At 45.4% G+C, this 17,561-nt stretch overlaps 2 protein-coding genes across 2 annotated transcripts in view; one reads left to right on the plus strand and one right to left on the minus strand.

The window, feature by feature from the left end:
* The window catches only part of PPIE (peptidylprolyl isomerase E), a 338,541-nt gene that overhangs the window by 106,698 nt on the left and 214,282 nt on the right, over window positions 1–17,561 (plus strand). The gene's annotated exons all lie outside the window — the stretch shown is intronic.
* The window catches only part of LOC134503080 (microtubule-actin cross-linking factor 1-like), a 272,573-nt gene that overhangs the window by 69,005 nt on the left and 186,007 nt on the right, over window positions 1–17,561 (minus strand). The window contains exons 47-52 of the mRNA XM_063311709.1: window positions 15,200–15,262; window positions 14,160–14,401; window positions 13,156–13,285; window positions 10,726–10,925; window positions 8,635–9,130; window positions 6,363–7,834 (exon numbers count right to left, since the gene is read on the minus strand). Of these exons, the coding sequence (XP_063167779.1) occupies window positions 6,363–7,834; window positions 8,635–9,130; window positions 10,726–10,925; window positions 13,156–13,285; window positions 14,160–14,401; window positions 15,200–15,262 (2,603 nt within the window). The remainder of the gene's footprint in view (window positions 1–6,362; window positions 7,835–8,634; window positions 9,131–10,725; window positions 10,926–13,155; window positions 13,286–14,159; window positions 14,402–15,199; window positions 15,263–17,561) is intronic.

Below are 17,561 nucleotides of genomic sequence, written 5' to 3' on the forward strand. Positions count from 1 at the left end.
CTATTAATATGCACAGCACATCCTGTTTGTCCTCTCCTTCCCATTGGGCAGATGGAGAACTAATCTCCATGCGTACCAGTGCCCCAGTTCTGCCCAGCGTCCAAGGTATGCTGCCTTTTCTCAGGTTCACTGGACTGGATATAAAATACCAAGTTTAATCCACATCCACATGTGCATGCATGTATGTGCATCTTGACAGTCTTTTCACTTCCATCATCAGAGGCAAAAGGGAGGAGGTAGGGAGAAGCATCCAGGGAGAAGCATCTGGAGAAACAGGCATGCTGAGTTAAAATGAGCACCTGGACCCTTGGCCAGCTTGGGCCTGGATGCCTGTCTCCCAGGTCCAAGCTCTGCTTCTGGACAGGACTGCCCTCCACTCCAGATCTCACGGTGTGCCCTGTAACTCTTGGATAACATGTCAGAAGAATGAGCAAACTGCTGTGCAATGAGAAGTATTTTACTGGGGGACGCCAATGCTCAAAATACCAAGCTGGTAGCAGAAGCAGCAACCTTTCAAGTGGGCTTGGAAAGCTTCCAACAAGGAGAACAAAATAGTTAGCCACCCCCAGCTGTTCCAAACTGGACTGGAAGGAGCCAGGGCACATTATGGAAGGGTTAAAAATACATCCAGATGGGCCACCTGATCAGGCAAGGAGGCAGACCAAGAAAGATACAAGGGCCTAATCTTTCTCCTGGAGTCCCCTTGCTCTTCCGGAAGATGGGGACAACGAAGACACCATGAGACAGGAAGGTGCCCTTCTCTCCTCCCACCGTCCTGAGTGCTGCATCAGAAATAAGAGGTGAGGGTTTCAAAGCAACAAGCAAGTGGGGAGCATAGGTTCAAATCCATGTTCTGCAATGAAAGTCACTGGGTATCTTGCCTGATGAAACACCTCTCCCGCCCCCTCGCTGTTTCAAGGGAAAGAGAGATCAGTACCCGGCAACAGTGCCCCAGAGCTGGGGCAGAGCAATCTAGCCTGGCTTCTTGCCTTCCACGGTGGACTGAGGATACCCATCCTTGAGAAGCTTGTAACTGGTCATGAAAACAATAGCCCTGCCTATCCTTGGCGCCCTGTGGCCAAATATGTTCTGTTTTGTTTTCTTAAAAAGCTGCCACCACCACTTCTTGTGGCAAATCCCACAAGAACATTAAGTGTTGTACAGAGAAGAATGCTCTTGCATCTGTCCTAGATTTCCTAAGCAACTTGCTGTTCTGTTATTTTAACAGGTAGGAAAAAGCATGAGATCTGCTCTGAAATTCCCACTTCAAAATGGGTTTGCCACTTCATTCTCCCAAGTATTTAGGAAAAGCAACAAGGAAAAAAAGTGGCTTTGAATCCTGGCAATAACGAAGAGGGGTGCTCTAATAATCATGGGTACCAACCAGGAATAGGCCAACTGCTGAAGGAGCCAATCAGAGCCTTTCCAAAAGGCCCTTTCCTCTGCAGCCCCCCAAGAGTTAGTCCCTTTGGATGGCACATTAGTAAGTGTCCAAAGAGATATCACAGAGGCAACCAGGGACATGGAGAGCGATGACTGAGAGTCAGCAGGGTCCCAACATATAGCCACGAACTCTCCTATGCATGGTCCGGGAAGGAATCAAACATCCAGAGTAACTGAATCTAACCTGTGCACTCACACCAAGACCACGATCACAGCAGATAATGCAGTATTTCATGGCCTAAAGGTACAAAATCAACTTCTAATTCCTGAAGGTGACCTCCTCTGCATCATGTTTGCTCAACGGACGGAATCGGACCACATCTTTTTTCAAAAGGCACTGCATAAACATAAGGAATTGTTATTCAGAAGGACTGTTGGAGACAAACCTGTTGAGTCACTTTCTCAGAGCAGACAGAAACACTGCAGCTGCCAAAAGGCTTCAGGATTTCCTTTCGGAGCTTGGAAGGGCAGTGTCCAAAAATCACGTGTGATACTCTTCCCAAACACGACAACACTTGCATGAAAGTTAGCACAGGGATGGGTGAGGAAGAAGGAAAGGAACCTTAGAAAGTAACAATGCCCCTCACTCACGAGATTGCTTCCAGCTGGACAAGGCTGATCTAGGCTCAAGTAATTATTTCCAAGATACTGAAAGTGACAACAGGCTGGGAAGGAGGCTAAGATGGCGGGTGGGAGGATCCTGTTCATTTAGGGCTATTCAAACACTTTACAAAAGCTTTATGAATAATACAATCAAGGGAGATGGATGAAAAAACAGGGAGATTACAGGGAACACTGTTATCCAGCTGAAACCATAGAACTGTGCAATTCTACCTCTGGGGAAACTTATGGAAAGGGATTGTGTGGGACACAATATGGGCACCTCTCCCCAAACTATTAAGACTTCCACTCATTTCCAGAGGGGTTGTCAAGTTAGCTTTTCAGAAGGAAAACAGCAAAGCCTGGTGGCACCTTAAAAACTACACACTGATTACTGCAAAAGCTTTTGTGGATTATAGTCACGACTCCTCATTGCTTTTATTTCTACCTGATCTCCTTGGGTTGATCTCCTTTTAGGGTTCTTGTGGAGATTTATTCTTCCATTGAACAAAATATATTGGGAGTATTTAACCAAAACATGAGGAGGGGGGAAAGGGGGAAGGGAGGAGGAGGAGGAGGAGGAGGAGGAGGAGGAGGAGGAGGAGCTTTCTGTGAATTGGGTCAGCTTTGGCCCACTCTGTCAGCAGCCTTTGCATAATGCACAGACTTCTTTTTTAGAGAAAACGTGAATAGTGCAGGAACCATTCAGAAAAATCTCCCCTGCCTGCCACAGAGTCTGCACAGGTGATGGGCGGGTGAGGGGAGGAAACTCTGAATCAACCCTTTCTTCCTTCTGCCTCGTGTCCGCCTCCACTCAATGTTTCCATTGTTTGCCCAGCTCCTGTTCTGCCAAGAGCAGGCAGGTGTTTTTCAGCTTTTGGGCTAAATGAAGCCACCTGGAAAATCTGCCTTCTCTTTCATCCCCCTTCTGGGTACTGGCCTTTGTTTCTTCGACTTTTAGACAAAGCTGGCAAAGGATGGCAATTGAACAGACTTGACAAGGAGAGGGCTGGGGCTGTGGTCAGTTCAGTTGCCGAATGCCTTTCAAACAGGACTTTCCTTCTTCCTTTCACAACAAAGCCGGCCATTGTTGGGAAGACGAGCTCTCAAACAGGAAACTATTGCTCTTTCGAGCATTTCTGGGTGGCCAGTGAAGTAGTGTTGGCCCTCCCTGGTGGGGTTGCAACCTGCGGGGATGGGGTGGGCCCCCAAATAATCAGAGGCAAGAACGGGGCTCTGTGTCTTAAGGTGGGGGCCAGAGCACAGGAGGTCAGAAGCCTTCCCTCCCTGACAGGGCTGCTGGAAAAAGGAGAGGAGAGATGGGTGTCCACAGCCTGGATCCCTAGGGCCACATGTGGCACCCCAGAGCCCTCCTTGCAGCCCAAGCACCCCATCAGCACAGGGACTGAAAACTAACTGCATTATTCCTTGGCATTTTGAGGTTGGAAACACAATGAAAATGTAGTATTGTCCCCAAATAGTTATTAAAATCAATAAATCCTTCCAAACCTAGGGAAAAATGGGGAAAATAGGTTCTATCTATGTGTGTTTCTGTCATTTTGTCCTAACCGTAACTTGCTGAACAAGCCCTAAGGGCTGGGTTTATGCATAAGACTGAGATATAAACTAGGGGTTACTGACCACTGCACTAAGCAAATCCCAGATCACACCCTCAGCACAAGATGCTGTAGCTCTTGGATCACAAAGCAGGACCTACAGGCCTCTTAGTGGCTTTATGAGATGGCACCAAAGAAAAAAGTGTAGCTTTTCTCTTGCCAACATATTGAACCACATTTTAAAATCTCATCAAAGCAGGATCCAATAGGCTTTCCCCCCCCTCTCCCCCCAAGTACAAGTTGTTCTAGCTGAGCTTCCAAAATGCCCCCCTTTCTGCTCTCTCCACTCTGTACAAGCTCTACCTCTATTCTTTCCCCAGACCAAAGCACTTCCTGGTCTTAAGAGAGGGAAACCGTGTGTCCAAAAAGAACTGCATGTGAAGAACAGTTTAAAAAACAGCGTCTGGAAGTTTAAACCAGGAGCCCATTCAAAGACATGGAGAAGAGAGATCTGCTGAGCAGCATCCCCACAGAAAAATGGGGTTCACTTCACTCCCCCAAGGAATGGAAACAAAGCTGTGTGCTGCTGGGAGGGCCAAGCTCTGGAAGAAATACAGGGATTCTCTCCAGGGCTGGGAAAACAGAGCTGCCAAGGGACCGGAGGAGGATCCTGGGAGCCTGTGCATTACTCAGCCCACCCACCGAGCACCTGCTCCATCTCTAAGCACAGAGGGATGATCGCTATTTTGGTAGCTCTGAAAAAACTGCAATTTGCCTCAAAGACAGCCTTTTTCCTCCCTTCTTAACACACCCCTCCACAACATGCAGTTCCCCCTGGTAGCGCCTACAAAACGGTCAGTGAACCCAGAAGCCAATGAGCCATCATCCCAGCTTGTTCGAACACATCCAACCTCCCCTTTAAAATAGCAGCGGGGGAATTTGGATTTAACACCACCACAACAAAAAGCCCTAAGTGGGAGCACAGATCTAAACGAACCATGACCCCATCCTGGCGCTCTTAAGTGTGCCCCGGCCCAGACCTTGAAAATGCTCAGTCCCTGGGAGAGGTCCCGCCCAGGATTTCCAGCCCCTAACCCTCTGAGGTGTAAGTTCCACTGAGCAGCCCTGAGCTGCTCCTCCCAATGTTTCAGCTTGCAGAGAGCTCAGCAGGGCAGCGGACCTCCCTTCGGCCTCCAGCCCAGCTTCATTCTGAAACGTGACAGCACCGCCAGAAAGTCGCTCAACATTACTTATCACACACGGGGCAACGGAAGCGCCGGTTCCACTCCTCCTGGGCTGCTCCCCTCTGCCCCGATGGAAAAGAGTTACCATCCCAAGCTGGTGTACCTCAGAGGGATGCTTCCAGCTGGACTTTCCTGTCCCATGAAGGGAGTGCTTGACTCCACCCTTTGAAGCATCTTGTGCCTTGACTGTTCCATGACAATGCCAACCTTAGTGCTTAAAATAGACTTATGGCCACCCCATAAATACCCATTCACACAAACAAGATTTCAATAAGCTAGATTTGCTTAACTGCAACGGAAGTCGAAAACAAATAATCAGATATGTTATTTGCAAATAACTGAGCAGTGACTTTTACTAGTTGCCCATCAAATCCTACAAATCTTTTCTTACCATTCCTTGAAAACCTGCATCTGGGAAATGAAATTTCATTTTTCAAATACAGGCATGCTTCATTTGGGTGGAAGACTGCATTTCCTTAGTGGCTGCAGACGTGAGGCAGATCTCAGAGTAGAGTTCATAATATTCCCCAATAGCAAATGAAGAACCACTATGGGAAACATTTTTCGCAGTGGCTCTAATTTCATGAACTCAACATTCTTGCATGAGATATTTAGATACTTTAGGGAAGAACCTCAAAATATTCCCAGAGTCTGAGGTTCTCATACAATATTTTGCCATTTTCACATGAGATCATGCCAAACTTCAGGGAGTGGGTTTCCTGAAGTGACACTATTGCACTATTTAAGCTATTTTTTCAAAAATACATTTATTTTGGAGGGATACGCTCTTGTGCCCAGCACTTGAGAAGGTTGCCATCCTTGTTCTATAGCATGGAGGATCCAAAGTGGTTATCACTAAAAGAGGACCAATTAAAAAGCCTCTCGCCCCCTGTGTCTGATCTTCCCTTCCATTTCCTCAGGATGAAATCAGCTACTGGGGGTAAAGGGTTTGCCTCTACAACAGTTCCAAAGCTTGGAAAGACCTGAGGGCTAGTACCATTCTGTCCCAAGGTTTCTTCTATGGAGCTAGAAAGACCGGGCATCCAACTCAAATCACAGAACCCTAGAGTTGGAAAGTACGACTGAGGCCATCAGGTCCAATCCTCTACTACGTGAGTATCCAAATTACAGCATCCTCAAGTAATGGCTGCCTTGTCTCTCTTAAAACATTGATTGGTGCAACTGTTTTTCACCAATGCTTTTAACTATTCTTCTCTTATCCTTTTACATAGGATGTCTGTTGGAGCCAAATTCAACTTAAAGTTTAGAAATAAGTATTCTAAACAAAAATACCTTGAGTTTTCCTAAAACTGCCCAATGGATACTTGTTCGAAAGGCAAATTCACCTATGGCGAATGACAAGAACAAGCTCATTTTTTCCGCCATACTTTACCTGCCAGTCAATGACTTATCCTGATAAATTCCGGGAAGAAGATACGCTACTCAAAAAAGCCGCATGCGTATTCAAGATTGGATTCAGTATAAACAAGGAACACCTTTAGCATGGAAAGGTTCTTACCCTGAAATCTGCCAGCTGCTGGTTGATCACATCCACCTCGGTCCCAACTACCCACTGCAGTGCTTCACTCTCTTCCGCAGCAGTTGTCATGTAGTTCATCTCCTTCAGTTTGTTATAAAAGTCTTTGACACGAGCCAGTGTTATATCTACCTGCTCCAGGCGGCTTTTGCCCCTTTCAGTCAGTTTGATGCATTGCTTATTTAAGGTCTCCAATTCACGTTTCAGCCCTATGAGATCAGGACTCCCTTCATCGTCCAGCATCTGTCTGCATTTCTCTTCAGAAGCTTGGATATCCAATCTTAACCACTGAAGTTTGCCCAGGAATTCATGGACATCATCTGCTTGGGATTGGAGGCTGTCCATGTCCCTCCCAACAGGGCCCATGCTATCCAGCTCATCGTCTAGGTCAGTCAGTTGAGAAAACATTTCCCGAACATGGTTATTAAACTGTCCTATTCCTTCAAGTTTGCCTTCCATGATTTTACAACATTCATTGACTTTTTGCTTGACTCCTATGAAATCTTGCTGGACAACTTCAGCTTGGCATAAGAGATGGGAAGAGTCTGACCCATCTGGAGTATCTTCCACGAGACCCTGAGTGAAGTTCCTGAGGTAATCCACTTGAGCTTCTAATGCCTGAAGAGCCTCCTGCTGAGCTCTCAGTTTCTCCAAATTTTTATTGCTGCAGGCCTGAGGGCCCAGAGCTTCATAGATCTCCAGCTGGTGCTTTGTCCCTTCTAGTTTCTTTTCAATGTTCCTATAACTTTCTTGGAACTCCTTGAGCCTTTGAGACATCTCTTCAAGGGACTCAGTCTTGGCTTGGAGCTCTTCTGTTATAGCATCCATCTTCTGGTTGATCTCAGCTTTCTCATCTCTAACATCATCTTCATCCATTTCTGATGCATCAATGAGGATGTCAGCTGCACTATTCAGCATCTCTAGAAAGGAGCGTCGTTTTGCTACATCACTCAACATGGCCTTTGACCTTAGAACAGTGGCTTCCAGTTGCACTGGATCCAGAGTAACTTCTAACTCTATCATCTTTGACCTACAATCCTCCACCCAAGGGAAAAGGTCTTCCACATGGCGCTGGTATTTCTGGGCCTTCTGTAAGCAGTCCTTGAGTTTGGAGTGCCGGCTCACAATTTGTTTGCTCAGCTCCTCCCAGTTTGCTTTCAAGCTAACCAGTTGGCTTTGCAAGGTTGCTTTCTCTTCCCCAGGATGAACGGAGAGAAGCAAAGATTCTTCCTCTGCCACAATCATTTCATAGGAGCCACTGTGTTGGTTAAGGCTCTTTTGGGATTCTTCCTGCTCCTGAATCTGAGCCTGCAGCCTCTCCAGCTTGGCCGAGATTGGCCCACTCTGTGCCTGCTGCTTCAGTTTGTCCTCTAGCCAAGTATGGAGCTCATCAAACATCTGCTGAAATTGCTGGGAGCTGGCGAGCGCTGTCTGCAAGCGATTCAGCCGGTCACCTAAAAATTGGAAGAGATAGGGATGCAGGGCTGAAAATGCACTTCACAAAACGTTTTTTTTCAATGCACTCATAAACCAGTCTTTGGACTTGTCCCAGAGGAAAAATAATTTATACACATTTAAAGCAAGCTACTGTAGGAAATACAAGCATTTGAAATGGGATGGGATAGGCTGCCGTTTTGTATTTTTTCAGATAGACATAAAAGACTCAAGCCCAATCATCCTGTTCCTTTTTCCTCTGGGCACTCATATACAGTTAATTTAGTTCTAATTTTTGTAGATTTTAAAATACGTTTTTCTGAATTTGAACGTGAAGAACAACTATGGCAATGCTAGGACTTATTGTACCAATACCTTACACTACCTTTGGGGAGGTATAACATTACTCACTGTGTGGGTGAGCAATACTGGAGAAGTCAGAATTCTTTCGCTTTTCCTCTCTAGCTGGGCATACTAAGCCATAATGTGGTTTGGTTTTGGCTTGTATGGTTTTCTTTCTGTTTGAGACTAGAAGAAAATAAGGACTAGCACTCTCTCCTGGAGCACCATACACATCAGATTGTTTGGGTACTGTATCTACAGCATTAACATGACCAACGCATTTCTTCCAAGAACATTCACAAGGGCTTGACCTGTGTGAATGACACTGCTGAGTTTAATGCCACCGAAATGTGTACATTAGAAGCCGCTGGGCCCAACTGCATACTGCCCTCTTCCTACAACTTCTGGCCTTGATTCCACCTCTCAATTGGACGGCACTGTTCACCTCAAATTCTGTGAAAACCCACCCACATTATACCTGCTAAATCCTCCAGCCCTTTGAGAGGCAAGGCCACAGCTTCCAGGCGCTTCCGGAGCTCGTCTTTAAGGTACTGTTCTCCAATGAGAACAGAGAGTTCCTCACAAAGGACTTGAGCCTCTGTGATCTCCTCTTCCAGCTGTTCCAGGTCAGACCGGATTCCACTTGTTTCCTCCAGCTGCTGCTTCACAGCCTCTGGCTGGGTACTGATGGCGGCCTGGGTGCTCAGGCGCTGTCCAGCAGCTTTCACTTTCTCAGACAATCCCTGGAGCAGCTCTTGGAACTGAGTGCCCTTGACAACAGCCTGATCGATTTGACTGGAACGAGAGTTGAGACGCTGCATAAGCTTGGTCCACTTCCTGTTGATAGCCTGGAGCTCCTCCTGCAGATGACTGTTGGATGGAGACAGTTCACCAGGGCTGGTGGGTATTCCTCGGGCCGCCTCATTCAAATGATCATATTGGTGCTTCCGAGATTCAAATTCCCTCAGCATGAACTGCAACACAAATATATATGTGATGGACTAGGGTGATTTAATTAAAACAAAAGCTAAAGATGTCCAGCTGATGGGAAGAAAGAAAACATAGTGCGATTAGCCTTGCTGTTTTGGGAGTCACCATTTTAAGGAACCCATGAAGACAGCCGCAAGCACACCTCCCTTCACAAAAATAATTAAGATGCCTTTTCTGTGAAATAAATTGGTGGTTTTCAAGTATTTTATCTTGGGGGATTCTTCTTTATATGGATTACATGAAAATGAAATCCCACACATTGCAAAAGATTCTGAAAAACATCCTAGGGCAGGCTCTTGGCTTATGAAAGGTGTGTAAGGAAATTCTTGGAGTCTGGGAAAGAAAAGGGAGGCTTTCAAAACATGGCAGATGAGGAACAGACAGACATTTCAGCCTTCTCTCTCTAACTGTCATGTCAGCCCCATTAGGGAATCTGTGAGAAGGAAGACCAGATAATTCACAGAAATCTCACCTGAATGTAATCACTAATAAATGAGGACTGGAGTATACTTCTCTAGTTTCTAAGTTTCTGTAATTTAACCTCATTTTTCCTGGCATTCAACCTGATTATTGAGATTCTGTGTGAATCTTGCTTCCTTGGTCATGTACTGCTGTTAGGGACTTGACAATTTTGAGGATGCCCTCATATATCCTTTGAGCGAAGCAAAAGTGCATCCTAGGATGCACTCAATATTCACTTACATTTCACAATGTTTTGGATTACAGCCTCATCCTTCCCAACTATGATGACCAAAGAACCAACCCCAGCCACGTTGACTGGGACTTCAGGGAATGGGGAGACAACACACTGAGGAAGACCATACTTGGGAGCCAAGCTTGCCTGTCATAACATGTCTGAGGAACACCTGATGATCTTCCAAGAACCTTCAGGGTTCCTTAGGAACATCCAGTCCAAGCAACAAGTAGCAATATTTAGAAACTGTATCATCATCTTCATTCAGGAGGCACTTTTAATGAGGTGCAAAATGTACATAATGCTGACTAACAAATCAATTAAAAGCCAAAATGAGTTAGTCATTAAAAAACAGGAGTTTAAACTGGCTGACAGCAGAGCTAAAAGCACATTTGGCAGCTCTAAACCATCTGAACGCAGAGTTTCTGGAACTGCTGCACAGAAACTGCAGGGATAGAGCTTTTAATACATTTCAGCTTTTCAGAAATGCTGGGGAGGATGATGGCATTTCTAAGGCATTCCAGTCCTCTGCCTTATTTGTCCTGCTGCTACTCCAGAACATATAAACAAATGGCAGAATGAGCATCAAGTGGGTTAGCTAGAAGCCTTTTTTTCCTCTTGGCTGGCTGGCTACAGACTTCTTAGTGATATGATTTATCTCTCAAAGAAAGAGGGAGACCAATTAAATATGGGCAAGGCGTTAAATAAACCAACATTTGTAAATGAGCCTTTCCTCTGTCAGGGCTTGAAGAGAAGTTGGAGGTGTTTTAATCAGGCAAACTGTGAAAGACCCTTCCCTTGGCTCCCAACTCCATCCATGCTGACCTCCACCCACTCAGTCCAAGCACACAAAAAGGCAGAGACTGAGACTTTTGCTGGCCTCACCTGAACCTGCTGTTTCTGGGCGTTCAGCATATTGGGGTCAATGGAGAGTGGTCCCAGCACGCTCATCATGAGTTCCTTCTCCATCAGCCAGGGCCGCAGCTGGCCTTCAGCTTCCTGGAAACTTGCCAGTTCATTGGCTGATTTTTCTAGCTTCTGCTGGCGCTCCTCTGTCACCTGCTTGGCATGTGCCCACCTGGAATCTGAATATCAGAAACACCAAGGTTCGAGATGTCAGCAACATAATGCAAGACTGAAATATATCTTCCACAAATCTTTTTATGACAGCCATTGGCTAAAGAGGGACCAGGCCACTGAGAAGAATAGATCCTGCACAAGCCAATATTTACATCAAGGTTCTTTGTCCTCGCTTAGACACACTCATCTTGTTTCAGTCTTCCCTACTGCAGTCTAATGGACTCCTTTTTTCCTAGTTCTCTCTCCACCTCCTCAATGGAATAACCTTGGTATGTGACCTTCACCTTGGCTTGGATTTGAAATTAAAATAACTTTTCCAAATATTCTCTATTGTCTGTGCATAGTATTCAAAGTAGCGCAACCTCCAGGCCAGGCTCATCAGAGACCCTTACCCAAGAGAGTATCTGAACTTGTCATTAATGGCTCCCCAGATCAAAAGTGATAGTTTGCTTGCCTGAAATATAAACTCATTCATTTACTTATTTTAGCTCCATATGACCTCAACATACGGCAAATCTACATACAGTCTAAGTTGGGTAGGCAAGCTGGTGCCCTCCAGTTATTTTGGACTTTCGTTAGGCCCAATCAGTATGCCCAACTGTAAGGGATCACGGAAGTTACAATCTTAAACATTTGCAGGACACCAGGTCTAAATAGGAATACAATTTCTACTCTTCAGCAAGAGGCCAAGAAATGCTGAATGATATTGCAGGGCCTTTGATAAAGCTACAGTTTCCAGCCGTCTGGAGTGGAAACATGAGATTTAGCTGAGCTGACACAAATTCAATACACATTCTTATGAAGCTGTATCTAAGTGTCCCTCTTCTCAATAGTTGTTGACTTAAGTCAAGCCTCAGCCGAACCTTCTGGAGATTCTAGGAACTGTAGGCAAAGGTATCTGAGGGCCTCAGGCTAGGGGTGGTGATCCACCATGCCTGAAAGCAGCTGCCCAAGGCCAAAGATGGAGAAACTTCTCCCCAAGGTTTGCAATCCGTAATTCTTCAGCCAAAGATGCTTGAGATTGGATCTAAGGCCTTGTGGATGCCCAATAACTGCTCTCCACCTATGCTATGAGATCTCCTCTCCAGAGCAGAAGAGCACATCTGATCTTCTGTGAATGGCAGAGGCCTCCTTTACATAGCTGTCAAGGCTGGTTTGGAGACATTTCCAAACAGTCCCAATTTGAAAAGGGGTGGGAAGTTGCACGACTTACTCATAAATTGTAACATCCTTGGCAAGTAACGATCATCAACCCAGACACTTCAGTCCTATCTGCCCAACTCCATCCATATGAAGAAAACTTTGTGCTAGCTCTCCTCATCCAGAAAAGAAATGATATGGAAACTGGCCAAAACACAGCTATGTTTAACTCAGAGAAAAGAGATAGACCAGAGTGGGCTATGGAAAAGACATCAAAAAGAAAAACTACCGCTAGAGATGGCAAAGGAGAACCCCCAAGGCCATACACACTTACAAGCCTGGCCTTCAAAACACACATCAGCCTGCCACAGGCTTCTCAAGAAGATCTCAAGGTGATTTTATTCTTAGAACAATGCTGATATTTCAGATGCAGGGACAGGTGAAAAGAGGCCATCTGGCACAAGATGCAACCCCAAATGAAAAAATTTGGAAGGGCTAACACGTGACATAAACCCCTGGAAATTTCTTCTGCACAGTTTCCATGGAAAACAATGCTGACATCTCTCAGGTGAAAACAGGCGCACCCATATGCCCATCTATGCTGCTTGTTTCCTTTTCTCACACCAAGACTGACTGCCCAAGGGCCCTGCTCTCTATCTTCTATTCTATCCCCTGGTATTGCGACATCAATTATCCACACTTTCTTCTTTTCAACCGCAGTTAAATCTGGTGTGTTATGTGCCAAGACTCTATCAGTTTGTATTATTATTATTGCTATTATTATTAGGTTTGGTTTAATTTTGGGAATATGCTGGTACCAAGGATGTTATGGAGCATATATAACTTGTTATTGATACCAGTTTCTTTATACATCTTCGAAACTTCTATTCAGTCATTTCACAAAAATATGCTCTTATTGTGAGCTTCCCGTTTTACTCCTTTATCCTACAGATTCTTCACTGCTCCTGGGGCTGCTACACCCCCCTGGATTACACAGGGAAAGACAGCTAGAGAAAACTCAGTGTGGCCTGCAGCAATGTTCTGAATTCTTAACTAGCCCCTGTAGAGTTTCTCAAAGATTCCCAGGCTACGCACTTAAGTCTTCCAACATCCTCTTCCAGTTTCCTGCTTCTGGGGAGTCAGGGTATTTCTCCAGGAGTCCAGACAGTGATTCCTTGGCTGCCTGGACCTTCACAGCATTCTTCTCCAAATCACCTAGAAACTCCTGTTCAGAAAGGAGGAGACGAAAGAGAAGAACATCAGAGAGTGGTGGTGACTGATGGTGAGTTAAAGGCTGGAAATGTTTTCCAGGACGGAGCTTCTGTCCTCTCCATTTCTTTTTCCCTCTAAGGGTAGCAGAGGGTGTTGCTGGTAAAGTGATGATGTGACCAAAGTGGTGAGGAACAACATTTTCAGCCTATTTTAGGCTTTGTGAAAGGGCAGTCTTAAGGTTTCCTGAAATCAGAAGTATCAGCTACTTAGATGAGAAACTGGAGGAGTTTCAATGGGTAAAATGCAAAACTTAAGGCACTCATTTTGCTTCTCAAATGGACTGGAAAAACTGGTGCCTAACAGTCCAGGGGTCATATGAGACCACAAAAGGGGTGCTTGTGCATGGCAGCTTGGAAGGTCACCCATGTTCTACAAATTTTGAGTTCTGGCCCTTCACTGGGTCCAGACTCTGCAACCTGAAGCCTGTGCATCTGGAGGGATGCCCCGGTTGGGAACAGTTGCTCCAAACAAATTTCAGCACTTGGAAAGTATTCAGGATGCTCTTTGGAGATGCACACCCTGAACAGCACTTGCAACAATAATGCCAGAGTTCATCACAGAACACCCACAACAACAACAACAACATCTCTTTAAAATGGCGTTTCAACCCATCTGAATAACTGCATTATCCTTTCGTGGGAGGCATAAAACGAGTTTATACTCGGCTTAGTGTGACAGATCAGCCTCACACAGAGAACCTTCTCCTATGGAAAAGCTACAAAAAGGAGAAGAAATTTGCCATATGCTTGGCTGAACAATATTATTATGGATGGTCTCAAAAAAGCAAGGGAGCAGGATCTCCATAGATATATACATGAAAATAAGACCTTGTTATGCTCTGCCTGAGCTCTCATTGTCTCCGATTGTGTAGGTGAGCAGGAATCTTCCAGGGCTTTCAAAGCCTGCTCCTTCTCCCCCAACCAGGTCAGCACAGAGTTCACCTCCTCCTGGGCGGCCCTCATCTTTTCCAACATGTCCGAGAGCTGCTCCAGGCGCTCCCGTAAGGCAGCACCCAGCCCTTCATGCTGCTGATTCACATCCGACACGTCACACTGGATCTCCGTCAGATCTAAGGCAGAAAAAGAAACCAACTGGCACTGAGAAATGACTTAGTTTTCTTATGGGCAGAGGTATAAGGGCCCTTATACCTAAGGGCATTTATTTAAGGACACATGTCCTTAAGGACGTATATACCCTTAGATCAAGGATCTATGTATGTTCAGTTGAATAAAGTACAGATTGCTTGGAGAGCCTCAAAGGGGTGATTCAGGGGGAGTATCTTATTTCTGCACACTCAGGCTCCCATTTTCTTAAGAAAAGTGGTGATGGAAGAAGAGAGACCTCATGATTTCCAGAACCTGACCCTCCGTGACATCCCTTAGAAAGAGCTGTTTCAACTCAGAACTGCTAAAGGGATGTTAGAAATACGGACCTTGTGCTCCAGTTACTCGGTTCTGAATGTGCAGCTTTTAAACTCCTGTCTTCCTAAGAATCAGCAGTTGCTTCATCTCCTGCCAAGTTTGCTTAGAGAGCCATCAGAGGACTTTAAAGTTCTGGATGCATCTTTGATTTGCACTTAGTTAAAAAGTTTGAAATAATATGATGAGATAAGCAACAGGAAGGCTTGGGAATGGGTGGGAAAGAACCTTCCCATTTTCCTCCATCCATATGGCCACTGACTCATAAAGTAAGCAACTATGAGGGTCTAGGAACAAAGCAACTTACGCTTTTCCTCATTCCCCCGAACCTATCCACCCTTTGCTTTGAACAATGGGAATGCAAACACAATTGCCACTGGCAGGCCTCACAGCAGTAACATAAAGGAACACTCTCTCAAAAGTATGCACAACTGGCTGAGTTGCCTCACCTTTGCAGGTGTGATATCCATTAACACTGCCTGTTGAACTTCCACCAGCTGGGGGCACGGGACCTGAGCAAAATCACAAGAAGGCAGACATAACGACATGGTAGTGTAATATTTTGGAGAAGACATGCAGGTTGTGCATCCATTCATGCCACTGCAAACCAGCTGGAGTGTCACTCACCCCTTTAGAGCAGAAGATACGTTTATGCATTATTTTTATCGTACTGAAAGAGCAACTGCTAAGGCATGCCCTATCCAAACTATCAGCATGAAATGTAGCTAACACAAGTCTCAGGGTGAGAGTGAATTCACATTTAATGAAGAAGATGGCAATCAATGTGTAAATATTGCCCAGGCACAAGCAAGCTCATATTCCCAGAGCAGGAGGCTGTATCTCTCTTCCACCAAATGCACAGAAGAGAGTTAACCACATCCATCCATCCATCCGAAAGCAAAGATACTGGTTGGAATTCTGGTGCTGCCCCCTTAAACTTTTTTTTAATAGAACGAAATAATCAGAGCTCTGAGAGACCTGCTTAATTGGTGGTTCATTTCCAGGGCTGTCAACTGATCCACTACCCCATTCAAAATGCCTGCTGCTTTCCATTAGGGGGGAGCTGGCATGGAAACTGCACTAGCAGAGGAACCCCAGAAGAGGTGCCTGAGATGCTGTGGAGCAGCCGAAGATTATTCTGACATGTCTCAGAATAGGCATTATGGAACTATCTGCACAAATGAAGGCAAATCTTGATATTGCTCTCACTATTTGTATTTCTCCCTTCTGCATTTTATATTTCTAACTGCATGTGATCTGTCCAAAGAATGCCTGTTTGGGGGGGCTCCAAATGGTAACGAAGAGGGTGTCACAGTGAATGTTCCATTTGGAAGTGGGGCGTGGCTCTCGTCGCAGTATGCCCAGCACTAACACGGCCGTTGGCTCGATGTGTGTTCCCCAGCAACGGCACAGACACTGCTGGCTTTGTGTCACCATGGGAAGGAGCAGCCTGGGAGAACGGCTTTTGCATGCAAGGTGGGAGGCCAACAACTGGAAGCAATTATTTAGGGGGACATTCTGCTGCCGAGAGGATGCAGGAATCAAGCTAGAGCAGTATTTCTCAACTGCGGCAACTTGAAGATGTGTGGACTTCAACTCCCAGAAGTCCCCAGCCAGGCTGGGGAATTCTGGGAGTTGAAGTCCACACATCTTCAAGTTGCCGCAGTTGAGAAACACTGAGCTAGAGTCTACTCCAGAAGGAGGAACGTGACTGACAGAGAGGGAAAAGCCTCAAGTGATCCACATTATTGCACCACAAGAGAATGAAGTGGTTAGGACACACAGATTCCTTTTTTTCTCCCCAGGACAACATGGGAGTTTAAAAAAATATCAGGTGAGAAAAGGAAACCGATCTGGCTAAGAAAGAGCTGAAGGTACTACATGGTTGTGAAGTAACTGCAGGACTGTGATTTAATTCATAGTCAAGATTGCTATAGTCAATATTGCTCTATATATTCTACAGTATATACAGTCAACTACAGTCAACTACAGTCATTGTGGAGTCGGACAGCCTTATACATTTAATAAATGAATAGATCTATGCAAAACTGTGAGGTCATTCTGTTTCTAGCCCCATGGCATATATTCTGTGGGTCTCTAGAATACTCCAGCCTCTTAGTAGTTTGATGTTTAAAATAATGTGGTGGGTTTTCTATCACTATATATTTTTGTTGACTTGATATAGGAGTTTATTGCATTTTATTGTTTTTTTATGTTGTAAAATCGCCTGGGAAAAGGGCAGTATAAAATTCCTTACATAAATTTAGCAATAAAGTGACAATACCACTCTTCTGCCTTTGCAAAGCAGCAGCTCTCACACTCCCAGGGGAACCTTCAAAAACTTTTCAGGAGGTGCTAGATGAAAAGGCTGGTCCTCACGCAGCCCCAGGACAGCCTGCGGCCTGCTCGAGCAGTGAGCTCCAACTGGACCAAGTGGCAGTGAAGGTCCAGAGGCTGGCCTGCCCCACATGGCTCCACATACCTTATTCTCCAATTCTTCTATTACCTGTGATGCAGATTGGGCTGAGAGAGTGGAATATGGACCTGCTCTCCCTAGTCCTAGTCTATCGTAATTATACCACACTGTCTCAATTTTTAAAAAGGACCTGCTTGCATAAAATTCGATGTCAAAAAGCACCTAGTTCAGCCTTAGCTAGCTTTGCATACTAGCCAGCCTTGTGCCCTGCTCTCCCGCTGCAGTCCAAAGCGCCCTGTTGCAGAAAACTTGGCGGTAGTTTGAAAGAGATGCCCACAGCCCTCCCTAGAAAATACATCGTGCTCTGAATGCTGAGTTCTGAATGTAGTTCAAAA

Source organism: Candoia aspera, chromosome 10 (assembly GCF_035149785.1).
Source record: "Candoia aspera isolate rCanAsp1 chromosome 10, rCanAsp1.hap2, whole genome shotgun sequence".
In the NCBI taxonomy this organism is placed as follows: domain Eukaryota; kingdom Metazoa; phylum Chordata; class Lepidosauria; order Squamata; family Boidae; genus Candoia; species Candoia aspera.